At 39.8% G+C, this 12,955-nt stretch overlaps 1 protein-coding gene across 2 annotated transcripts in view; it reads left to right on the forward strand.

Annotated features, from left to right (window-relative positions):
- The first annotated feature begins 2,101 nt into the window (after nt 1-2,101).
- Nucleotides 2,102-12,955, forward strand: part of PBX3 (PBX homeobox 3) — a 158,057-nt gene continuing 147,203 nt past the window's right edge. For both annotated transcript variants that reach the window (XM_077835892.1, XM_077835893.1), the window contains exons 1-2: nt 2,102-2,595; nt 3,679-3,752. In XM_077835892.1, coding sequence (XP_077692018.1) covers nt 2,399-2,595; nt 3,679-3,752 — 271 coding nt within the window. In that variant the 5' untranslated portion in view covers nt 2,102-2,398. The remainder of the gene's footprint in view (nt 2,596-3,678; nt 3,753-12,955) is intronic.

Below are 12,955 nucleotides of genomic sequence, written 5' to 3' on the forward strand. Positions count from 1 at the left end.
GGACACTGGGGTGGGAGGGAGGGTCGGTGTGGGGGTGACAGGACGCTGGGAGGGGTGGGAGGGTCAGTGTGGGGGGGGCTGGGGGGTGACAGGACACTGGGGTGGGAGGGAGGGTCAGTGTGGGGGTGACAGGACGCTGGGAGGGGAGGGAGAGTGGGTCAGTGTGGGGGCTGGGGGGTGACAGGACACTGGGGTGAGAGGCAGGGTCAGTGTGGGGGTGACAGGACGCTGGGAGGGGAGGGAGAGGGTCAGTGTGGGGAGGGCTGGGGGGTGACAGGACACTGGGGTGGGAGGGAGGGTCGGTGTGGGAGTGACAGGACGCTGTGAGGGGTGGGAGAGGGTCAGTGTGGGGGCTGGGGGGTGACAGGACGCTGGGGGGGTGGGAGAGGGTCAGTGTGGGGAGGGCTGGGGGGTGACAGGACGCAGGGAGGGGTGGGAGAGGGTCAGTGTGGGGAGGGCTGGGGGGTGACAGGACGCTGGGAGGGGAGGCAGGGTCAGTGTGGGGAGGGCTGGGGGGTGACAGGACACTGGGAGGAGGGAAGGGAGGGTCAGTGTGGGGGTGACAGGACGCTGGGAGGGGAGGCAGGGTCAGTGTGGGGAGGGCTGGGGGGTGACAGGACGCAGGGAGGGGTGGGAGAGGGTCAGTGTGGGGAGGGCTGGGGGGTGACAGGACACGGGAGGAGGAGAGGGAGGGTCAGTGTGGGGGTGACAGGACGCTGGGAGGAGGGGAGGGAGGGTCAGTGTGGGGAGGGCTGGGGGGTGACAGGACACTGGGGTGGGAGGGAGGGTCAGTGTGGGGGTGACAGGACGCTGGGAGGGGAGGGAGAGTGGGTCAGTGTGGGGAGGGCTGGGGGGTGACAGGACACTGGGAGGAGGGGAGGGAGGGTCAGTGTGGGGGTGACAGGACGCTGGGAGGGGAGGCAGGGTCAGTGTGGGGAGGGCTGGGGGGTGACAGGACACTGGGAGGAGGGGAGGGAGGGTCAGTGTGGGGGTGACAGGACGCTGGGAGGGGAGGCAGGGTCAGTGTGGGGAGGGCTGGGGGGTGAGAGGACGCAGGGAGGGGTGGGAGAGGGTCAGTGTGGGGGCTGGGGGGTGACAGGACGCAGGGAGGGGAGGGGAGGGAGGGTCGGTGTGGGGAGGGCTGGGGGTGACCGCGCACTGGGCGGGGTGGGAGGTCGGGGGGGAGCAGGGGAGCGGGGATGGGGGTTGTGGGTGGGAGAGGCTCGTGGGCGGGGGGGGGGAGCGGAGGGGCGTGGTCTCCGCCAGGGTTCTCGGGTCCCTCTTTGCAGGCGGCGCGGGGCGGGAGTGGGCGTGGCTCCGGCGAGGCCCGGGTCTCTCTGAGGAGCAGCAGGGGGAGCGCTCAGCCTCGCTCCCCGGCTCCCCGAAGGGGCGGGGGAAGGGGAGGGCAGGGGGCGTGGCTCCGCTTGGCTCCCACGTCCCCTCGCTCGCGCTCTCTCTCTGCCTCTCTCCTCCTTCACAGGGTGACACGTCTGCAGGGTGAGTGAGTGGCATTGGCAGACTGTCAATCCCTCACCAAAGCGGCCATCAAACAACATAAAACACACACAGTCACTGGGCTGCTGGGCTCATAAATTCCAGCTGGCTGATATTTTTGCACATTGCTTTGCAGAGAGTGTGTAATTAATTTTTTTACAGTTCTTTCCCCTTTATTTCCGCTCTTTTCTTTGCACAAGTTCAAACTTTTGATAGCTGCAATTTTGCCCCCATTGTACAGACTTGGGATCGTTTGTTATTTTTTGGGGGGGGAGGGCAATTAATTTTTTTCATCTGTGTTTGTGTTTTCGTGGGCTTTTTTTAATGTTGCAATTTGGGGATGGGGGTGTTTGCTTGGTTTGTTGTGGTTTTTGCTGTTTGCCACCCTCTTAACTTTTTAAGGATTTGAAAGCAAGTTTTTTGTGTTTTTTTTAATTTGCCTTTTTTTACGAAGAAGATTTTTTTTTGTTTTTTGGACAAGTGGAGGAAAGACAAAAAACAATAAAAATAAAAAAGAGGAAGAGAGAAAGAAAAAAGCTTTGGAGGAAGATTGTACGAGAGAGAGAACTGCAGAAACCTCATCAACTCATTTATTTAAGCCACAAATATTATTATGATGAAAGAAGATTGTAACTAAAGAAGCGAGCGATTTACTGCACTGGAAAGAAGAGAGTGGAATAAGCAACTGAGATCCGGTGAAATACTAAATACTGATTTATTTTTTTTTTTAATTTGCGAGAGCAAAATAACAACAAACAGGAACTGAAATTGACTACAAGAGCCAGAGATTTATTTGCATTTTCTTTTCTAAGCACAAACCTCCTTCCTCTGATCGTGAGGCTGTTTTTGCCGTTTCTCCTGCTGCTATCTCTGAAAGTGCATTGATTGGGCTGCGGTAGGAGGTATGGATGATCAGTCCAGGATGTTGCAGACTCTGGCCGGTGTGAACCTGGCTGGCCACTCGGTGCAGGGGGGGATGGCTCTGCCTCCTCCCCATGGACATGAAGGGGCAGACGGCGACGGCAGAAAGCAGGACATCGGAGACATCCTCCATCAGATCATGACCATCACTGACCAAAGCCTGGATGAGGCACAAGCAAAGTTGGTTTCGTCTAATTAAACCTTGTCTTTTTGTGTGTGTGTGTGGTTTTTGTTTCTCTCCCTCCTGCTCCTCTGCAGAGACCAGGCGTCTCACAATTAGAGCAACTTAATACTGTAGGAGAAATTTCAAGCAGCAAAGGCAAAATCAAAGTTGCTATTAATTATTTGTAAAATATAAATATGTGATGCTTGTACCATTTTTTTTCTGTTCCATTTGATTTACACCTATGCGTAGAAGGCTGTTGCTCATACATTCCCATTTTCATTTCCATGTCTTTAGACACTATCTGGCTGACACTCATTTAAAAATCACCGTCCCGCAATATTTGTTCTTCGCGAGGCTTTGATTTCTTGTTAAGAAGTGTAACTTTTTTCTTTCCTTCTCTCCTGCCCCTGAAGTGGTGGCAGATGAATTACAAAGGTGACAAGATATTGCTTCAGGGAGAAAACCTTCAATGTTTGAAATCACAGTAAATACAAAACAAAGAATATGAACTCTGGAAGTTCTCCCCTTTAACAAATCAGTTCTAATGTAGAGGAATGGAAAGTACTCGAGACAGGCTTTGATTTATACACTTAGTATACCGGGAAATTTACATAAAGCTAATTTGACTTTAAAATAAACAGATGAAAAGAAACCATTTAAACATGGCTTTAAAACCAAACTTCTATGAGTGTCACAAGTCTGCAAGTGGCAGGCAGGCTGGGGCTACCTGGATCTTTTACTTGTCACCAAGTCCCTGCCTTGGGGATAAATGAGAAGGCATTTGAAACTCCCTTTTGTTTGCTCCTCTTGTCCCTGAATTTAAATATCCTCACATTTCTTGTTAATGTTTGCTACTTTTCACACAATATGATTATGTTGCCTGGTAGCCTACAGGGCAAATATGTACCTCCCCCACTCGCAGCCAAAAGCTGTAGCCAAAGATTCCTTGTCACTTGTAATTAACTTTACTTCCTATTACTTTGCATGGAATATATGAACAGTAAAATGCAGAGACACAATTAAATCATTTTACTGTGGAAAGACGCCATATTATCAAATAGCTTTTGTTAATACATTTGTTTTTTCCTGTTTTTCAGAAAGCATGCACTGAACTGCCACAGAATGAAGCCTGCTCTGTTCAGTGTCCTGTGTGAAATCAAAGAGAAAACAGGTAAGAGCCCAGAAGTAACGTGGCTTTAAATCGAACTCCAAATAGGTAAACATTGCAACACTTCTCGAAGCTTAGATTCTGCGAGCCTGGGAGCTGCTTTAGGCACCGCAGCCATCTTTGATCATTGCCTCCTTTCCTGCTTCTGATCTTGGGAGGGGAGGGGAGAGGGACAATGTAATAAATCTGGAGCAAATTTTACAATTCATAATCCCGATGTAAAATGAAATGTAGATGAAAATGATCGTGTGTCACCGTCCACAGAGTAAATTCCCCCTCTGGCTGCAATCAGGGAAGTAACACCGAGCAACCAGGCTCTCTCTGCCTTGTTTGTATGTCAGTTTCTTAAAGGAGCAATGTGAGATTGGAGAAGCCAATTGCAATGCAGAGTAGAGAGCAAGGGAACAACATAGCCGGCAACTTTCTGCTTGACTCGGGCCACCTTAAATATGTTGTTGGACACATTCGGGTGACAGATTCAAACTAGTACATTATGTAGGAAATTAACTGTAGTCTTAAGAAATGCTAAAGGATGTGTGTGTATAAATGTGTCCACACATGTTCACATACATACGGATATACACTGTTGTATATAATACATTTATTTTTATGTACATTTACCTTTTGAGGGTTATATATGTACATGAGTATTTCTGTCTGTAGATATTGCTATTCATATCCATATATCTGTAGACAAAAAATTACAGCAAAAAACACTCCTGAAGTTTTCTAAAAAATGTATTTCAATTATATGGAATAAAAAAAGGGTAGAAGCAAGTTAGTAACATATACTTTTATATATTTACAGTTGTTCTATATCTTACAAATAAGATTTTGAAAAGAGCATTTCAGGTAACTCTGGTAACAAAATGTAATGCCCATTTTAACAGTGTATTATTTAGAATTCTAGTTCTTGAACTTGTTCTACACATTCAGGTTAAAAGTGCATTAGGGGTTCAACCTAGATACAGAATATTTCTTTTATAACAATAACTCTTACCATGTAAATAGCACTTTTCATCTTTCAAGAGCTGTACAAACATTAATCATATATATGTGCTCTACAAAAATTATTTCTTCATATAATACCGAACATGTTAAAGGAGCAGTAAACTTTGTAAGCAGTAACATGTCTAAATATACAGTTCTGTCTGGATGTGCCACATTTTCAGAGAAAACAGAACAAAAATGCTGTTGATGCTGAGGATAGCATTAGCACCTACACTGTAGGGAGTGAAGTTTAGAGTGTAAAAGTTGTTGAATGCTTTCTGCCAATATTTGTCTGTAGGGAGCACAGCAAAGTCTTAATATTTTTTTTGGTGCAATAATATTTTAAACACCAGAATTTTTCTTCCCAAAAGCGTTGACAAATTAATTTTGTTAAGACACATTTAAACTTTATAGCAGCTTGTGGGTATGTTCTTTGACCCCACTGACTGACTGGAGAAAAATTAATCGCTTTTTAGAGGGGAGGATTTTGAAAAGTATTGTATGTAATATTATGAGAAGCAAGAGCATTATTAAGGTCTGACTAACTTTTTTTACAAAATCTGTATACTAGCTTTTTAGTTGCTCTTTAAAATTATAGTTTTCAATTGCAGTCTGAAGATAAAAAAAATTACATATGACTACAGAATAAGACATCAAACATTAAATCACAGTGAATCTTAACTAAGAAACCTAAAAGTACATAGTTTTCAGTAAATTCATGTCCAAAGGTTTCCTTGCTATCAGGACTCCACTTCAGTTTCTGCTGACAGCTAAGCACTGGGGTATTGACTGTGTTGTGAATATTAAGATTGATTCTGCTTTATATTGCATTATATTGCTCTGGATAAGGGAATGATTTCCCCCCTCTCTACGCCACACACATACACCCTTTGTGCCTTGATCACAGTTAACCCCCACCCCTCCTTTTGGTTCATATTTGTTTTCTTGTCTTTTTCTAAACTTTTTGCCCAGCCAGCTCCAGAACTAACCAAGCAACCTGCCTTTGATGTTTAGACATTTTGCAGCAGGCAGATTTCAATTAAGAAGGCGTAGGTCCTGCGATCACTTATTTGCACAGGGCTTAGCCTCACTGCTTTGAAAGGAAAGTATAGTCAACCACATGTCAGAGGTGAGTTGAGAATTAAAAACAAGTCTTTTCAGAAACAGGGATTACTGGCAGTGTGTGCTTGGTAAGGCCATTGCTGTTTCAGAAGCGAGAAGGAAACTGACAAGGGAAGAGATTTTGTGATTTCAGATGTTTCTGGGGATTTCAGTGATAATTTGTAAATTGAGATCTTGCTTTTGTGTCTTGACTTGTGGAGCCAAGTTTGCAAGTTATCTCTTTTGTAAAATAGCTAAGAGCCAACAAAGAGTGAAGGCGTCCGTCTGGCCAAAGGCGAGATCCTGCCAGCCCCAGCAACTGGGAAAGGATAGGATTATGCACTGAGTGATTGATGGAGGTAAATCCACCCCCCTCCAAACTGTTCCCATAGGGGCATATTCACTCAGGATCTCCCAGTTGAGATTAAATGACTGTATAGACATTAGTAAGTGTTACCAAAGCAAAGAAAATATGAAAGAAATTTCTAGCATATTTTCTCTGATCTGTTTCAATGAGGAAAAAAGTGCAAATACTCATTGCCAAACAGTTCTGAATTTGTAGGTTAAACAGTTTGGGATGCAATTAAAGTAGGGGTTCTCCCCCATTGGTCTTCACTGCCTTTTGCTCAGAATAATTTAATCAAGATGCAATTGGATTGTGCCTCAATATTTAATTATTTATAATCTGAGGAAAAGTTTACCTTGGTGTTAGTAATGGAAATTACTGTCATGATTTATCTCTACCTAGTTTAAGGAGACAGAAAGAATCTAGCCTTTGCATGAAGTGTAATTTCAGTCAAGTCTTTTCAAAAATAAGGAATTAAGAAATGCAACTGTGCAGACCTTTTTATATTTAATTGCATTCATTTTTAATACTTTGCTGGTGGATTATTATTGTTCAGCATAGCTAGTGAGGACTTTGCTAGATTGGTAGAAAGAGAATGTTTAGGGGAACCCCCAGTTTCAGGTGAATTAACCATATCAGATGCCTGTAGATATCAAAATACATTTCCTCAAGGGTTGTTAGATGCATTATGTTTATTAAAGATTTTTCACTCTGCCTTATTTAGAAGTAGGTAGCTGAAGAGTTTTTTTCTGTGAGATATTTATCACGTTCAAAGTAATTAATTACAAAATCTAATCTGACATTTATTTTTACATTTTAAAAAATACTGTGTTCTGTATAAATCAACTTTAAAACAAACAAATAAACATATACTGGTATGTGCATTCCTAAAGGCAGCCACCGGGTAGCAGGTTTTCATAAAGATGACTAACTGCCACTTATTTATTTAATTAATACAAAGAAAATTGAGCCCCAAAGTTTTACTGAAGCTCCTCTAGTAAAATAGGAAGATAAGAAAAATAGGTCTGTCTAGTGGCTGCGTTGTGTTACATTTTTATCTGTATCTGTTCTAATAGATGTCACTTCAGAATCTGGAGTCACATCTGTTGCATACCTTTGTATCAATCTTTCTGTCCTCCTATTGATATCATAGTCTGATGTATGTATGTCGTTTTGTACGTACACTGTTTACTGTTAAGAAAAGCTTAGATTCAGAATCTGATTATTTTTACACTTTAGTAAATTTCTATACCTGAAGTACTATATTTACATATGTAAATATAACTGAAATATATTCATTCTGATGTTCTTAAAAATGGTTAGGGAATTGCAGTTATTTCCCAGTGGAATTCCATATTATTGCGCTGTACTGATAGATGATCTATACCATCATAGTCTCTTGCCTTTTTATGTTGTTTTTAAAAATTATGTTAAAAAAAATCCAAACAATGACAGCTGCCAACCAAACCCTAATTTACTGTCACCACAAACCCTAAATAGCATTCATTTACTAGTAATGCCTAATGGCATACCTGATGGTTTGCCAGATTTGTGGCCTTTCTGAGGCTTATAAGCAGGACTGACTTGGGAAGATCATAAAACTTAATGAACTTCTCGACTGCAGGAGGTGTCCGCAGGGGAAGAGAAAGGCCTGCTTGGCTGGTTGGGCTGGTTGAACTATTTTTTTATGTCTAAAGAGAGAGGGGAAAAAATGATGATTAAAAATGTTCTGCCTTCATGCAGAGTTTTGTTGCAGAGGATGAAAAGATTTTTAGATATGGAAAACAGATGAATAGCGAAGTTAACAATGAGATTAATTTCTTGCTATTCGCCATGTAAACTGAAACCTTTATTTTTATTGCTACAACTGTAACTAGCCATCCATCGCCATTCTGATGATTAAAGGGCTATCTCATGCCCTCACTCCACAGCAAAACTCTTACATGGCCCAATTCTTTGGCGGTTTTCAGGAACACCTCTAAGGATTTCACAGTATATCAACCAAAGTGGCCATTATCTAACCAGCCTTGGAAAGGCCTCATATTTTCTCCCTCTTGCAGTAAGAATTTGAAAATATCAACCCCTCCCTCAATTTGGATCTTTTTAACTGAACTGCAAGGTTGCTTTCTTACATTCAATTCATTTTAACTTTGCAGTATTTAAAAACTATCCTATAATGCCAATCATTTTTAATAAAATAAAACAATCCCTAATGAAAAGTTCAGAGAGAAATGTGGAGCGGTACAGTAACATTGTTATGATGTCTCTGTTCGCTATTTTTAAAATTGCGATGTTATTCAATGGAGATATTTTTTAAAAAAATAGGCTATGCAGTCCTCCTGTGCCCTCATCAGGCTCTGGAGGGTCATCTGTAATTTCCTTCGACTAGATTAGCAAGTGAACAATGTGGAGTAAAAATCTACATCTTTCTTGCCATGTGGGATTGTTTCTTTTTAATATTCAGAATTTTAAGGAACGATCAACTAAAACATCACAGAATTCTTAAATGATATATTTTAAAAGTATTTATGATTAAACATATTCCAATTCATGACATCCAATAGTACGTTACGCCACTTACACCACCTGAATGGTAGTGGTATCACTTCGCCTCATAAATGTTCTACTAGTAAAAATTAAATTGAATTAAGTATCTCGTTGCCATTTTGTCATCCGTTCCAAACCTACATAGAGACAAAGTGCCATTTCCTTGGTGGTTCTTTAGCCAATGTGAGATTTATGTATGTATTTATTTATCTATCTAATTTATTTATTTTGGCCAAGAAAAAGAATGGTTCTTGTGATTTCCCCCTCCCCCCCATACATCTGATCTTTTGTTTTAGAGGACTTGTTACTGCATACTACCTTTACACCAAGCCATTTTAGAGCTCCTTCATATATTTAAATAACATACAAGCTTTCACTTGATTACAAGGATCTGTTTCCAGACCATCTCCACTCCCCACTCCCCCCCCCAAGATAAAATTAGACCTATTTTTCAATACTAACTCAGTACGAGCAGGTAATTCTTTTATTTTCTGCCTCATTTTTGGAGGGTTTCATTTTGTTCTTGAATATTAAACAAATTTGCACATTTGTAAATATTTTAAAATGATTGTGAGCTACCACCAGGTTTATTTTATCATCACAGTAATTTAAATTTATTTTTGATTTGGTATATACAAATATAATAGTAGATAGTGATCCGAGCCATCCAAGGCCATCCCGTATTTTACAAATTTAATAGATTTGTCAACCAGGTTTGTACAGCTTTCAGTGAAAGATACACACTTCCATGATTTGGATATTATGCTATCCTGATTCAATTTAAATATTAATTTGTGTGAAACATTAATGTATATTGCAATCTACCTTAGACAAGTATATGCAGAATTAAAATATGAAATTGCTTCAAATGTAATAAAAGGTTTAAATACACATGCAATATATATTATTAATATATAATGCGATAAAGCGAGATTGTTTAGCTTATATTTATTCTGAATTTTTTTAACTGTTTTACAGTTCTGTGAGTGTCACATGAATATTTTTAAGTAAAATAAGAATGAATAATAAGTTTGTATACTAACTAGTTAAAATAAATAGGGACTTGAGTTTTTCTTTTCTTGTATAATTGATGGAATTAGATGTAGCTGTTTGTATTCTGTGAATTGACACCATGAGAAGAATGCTTTGTTTGTTTTCTCAGCAGTCATGTTTAATGCTATTCGCTTATCAAGGTGATCAGCATGGTTCAGATAACACATGCCTGACACAGCCTGCCTTTTTTCACCATCATGTTGACCTTTTGTCACATTTGCTTTTCTCTGGTAGGCAATTCATGTCTTTAGGTATGAATAGAGTAAATAATTCACACCCATATTTAATATAAATTATTAAAGTTTGTGTCAGCTCCTATAGTTCCTGCTTTGACAAAGTTAGAGTAGGACATCAACCAAACTGATGAGTTTCGCTTTTCAGCCGGACATTAGAGCTATTCCACCGTTATCTTTACAACCTGAGTAAACAAGGGAGTTACATATGAAGGGAAACGAAGCTCTGTGCTTGAATACTATTTATATTTTTCAGTAGGGGCCATGCATATTCTTTAGAAAGGGGGAAAATGCTAGCTAAATAGCTGTAGTATTTTAATGTATGACTTCCGAAACTTTATTCTTATTGTTTATAAGCTGTAAATAGAAACATAGCAAACACCACTGAACTTGACATTTTCTTCCTCATCTTGTTACTAGCCTCACATGAGCACTTATGATCTATCCAAAGGCTTAGATTATGCTTACTTGTTTGTTTTTTATTTTGTTTGTATTGGAGTTGCTTTCTGTTTTTTTTTTTTTTTGTTTGTTTCCTTTGTAGCCCAATTTTTACAGAATCTTCTGGAGATGAGTGATAAATTAGTTCAGAGATTATGAAGTTTCTGATCTCTTCAGTCTTTGGTTATAAATTATAACACATATTTTACAAACTAAATAATCTGTTATTGAAACTAGACTGATTTTTTAAAATAAAAAATTATTTAATGCAGCAGCTGTTGCAGTGCATATTTGTTGCTAAAGAGAGCTGAAACAAAGGACATTTTGCATAGAAGTATATAAACAAAATCATTATGAATTTATTTTTCTTATTTCATCTTAGTGTTTTTTATTTAAATTCTGTTTTTTAAAGAGAAATCCTATTTCAAGTTACACAGTCATGTGAAATTGTTGTACCAATATCAGAATCCATTGAATAACATGGGTCATATAATACTACAAATCAATCATTTTGGGAGTTTCTCTATCGTGTGTTTACAGGTCAAAACCTCTTGTTATATTTATGTTATGCATCAACTTTAAAGCTAATCTCTTAGTCTGCATTGTCCAGCAGGTGGCTTTTCAAGTATGATTTGATTTTTATTTATTTATTGTAGGTACAAAAATGGATTAAATAATATTACTCAGAATTTAAAAAAAACGGAAAAGAGTAACAATTTTGCAGTATATGTGTACATATATGACAGAGCAAATGAAAGTATCTAGAGATCTTCTACTACATAATCTAAATTAAGATTCTAAACAGACATTACAGATGCTGGTAACTTTGGCAATTATCGTTTTGTTTGGTGAACAGTAGTAAAACAGTGTGCGGTAAAAGTGTTTAGAGAGAGAGGATAAATAAATTGAACAGTTTTGCAATGCAAAGTGGTTTGTGGTGTTTTTGAGGATTTCTTGGCTCTTGCTTAACTGCTATTGTGAAGCCTGGAGCAGATTTTCCCATTGCTAATGCCCTAGAAGTATTAATTCACTTTGATATGCTAATTAGAGGGCATTATGCAAGAAATGAGATTAAGTGGCAGCATGAAGCCATTTGCCTGTCAGTAAATTGAGAGCTTTAGCATCAGGAGGAGCTTTGTTTTTTCTGAGTTTCTCTTGGTTTTGCATATAAATAAAATTGATTGAAAGGTCTAGAGAAGCTTCTAGAACATTGGTGATTCTTTTTCTCTTTCTATGATTATTTAAACTTCATGTTAAAGGCTTTCTTTGAATATTAATTGATCTAATGGGAGCTACTGAACATGAAGAATTTCATTGTATTCTCAGTTACTGTACCTGAACAAAAGAAAAGTATTCAAATTCTTTGTGTCATCTGATTTTTGTGGCATTATTTCAGGTATACCTTACAACTTTGCATTGTAAACTCTGATCAGTGCTAACTATTACTGGGCTGATGTTCTTGCCAGTTTTAGCACAACAAAGGCCTGATTTCAGAGGTGCTGAACAGCTGAAGTCAGCGGTAGGCGTGGATACCTGGGGAATCAGGCCTTGAGCTTTTATCATCCCAACTCAGTTGTAGGGTGTTCCATTATGTCTTATGTAAACTGGAGATATATTTGGGATCATTTGGGAAGGAAGAAGTTGTAACACTGGCCATAGATTTTATTCAACTGCCAGAAAACTATATTTGAAGTAACATTAAGGGGTTGACTTAAATCCATAAAAGCAAGGAAATTCTGAGTTAATGCTTAAACTCTGCCCTTAACTCAACCCATTGAACCTATTTATTAGAGTATATATGAGTTGTAAGATAACTGTGCTGAGACCCCTGCAGTATTATGGCACTGTGGGATGAGTCAAAGAGAGTCTCTGATTTAGCTCAAAATTTCCTGGCTCTTGTGGCTTTAATTCAGACTCTGGTGTCTCTTAAATATAGTTTGCAAAAAGAAAAGGAGTACTTGTGGCACCTTAGAGACTAACCAATTTATTTGAGCATAAGCTTTCGTGAGCTACAGCTCACTTCATCGGATGCATCTATCTATCTATCTATATAGTTGTGGTGTTCAGTTTCCCCTTATGGAAATGTACAAACATATAACAGAAGTAATGCAGGACAATGAAATTTTTTTAAATATCTCTGGCCCTCTCCCTGATTGCTTGTAGGATATGAAGGTTTGTATGTCTCCACTGTACACATCTCCTTCATAGATCATTATCTTAAAGCCAATCAGGGGGTAGTTTTAGAATGATCATGCTTGTGATGAGCCCCAGTAATTAAAAAAGAAGCCCCAGTGTGGGGCTCCATAGTTCTGGCAGCTGATTTCTAACACTGCTGGGGAATTTTTAACATCATAATGTAAGACACAATAAACCATAGTGACTTCTTCAGAGCCATATAGATTATCAGGTCATTGCAACTGGCATGCACACCACAGTGTCTGTGCTCATGTGTAACTTCCAGTAATATAAATAGTAGGTACAAGCATGCCCATAGAGGG

The sequence above is a fragment of the Eretmochelys imbricata genome, chromosome 16, assembly GCF_965152235.1.
Source record: "Eretmochelys imbricata isolate rEreImb1 chromosome 16, rEreImb1.hap1, whole genome shotgun sequence".
NCBI lineage: Eukaryota > Metazoa > Chordata > Testudines > Cheloniidae > Eretmochelys > Eretmochelys imbricata.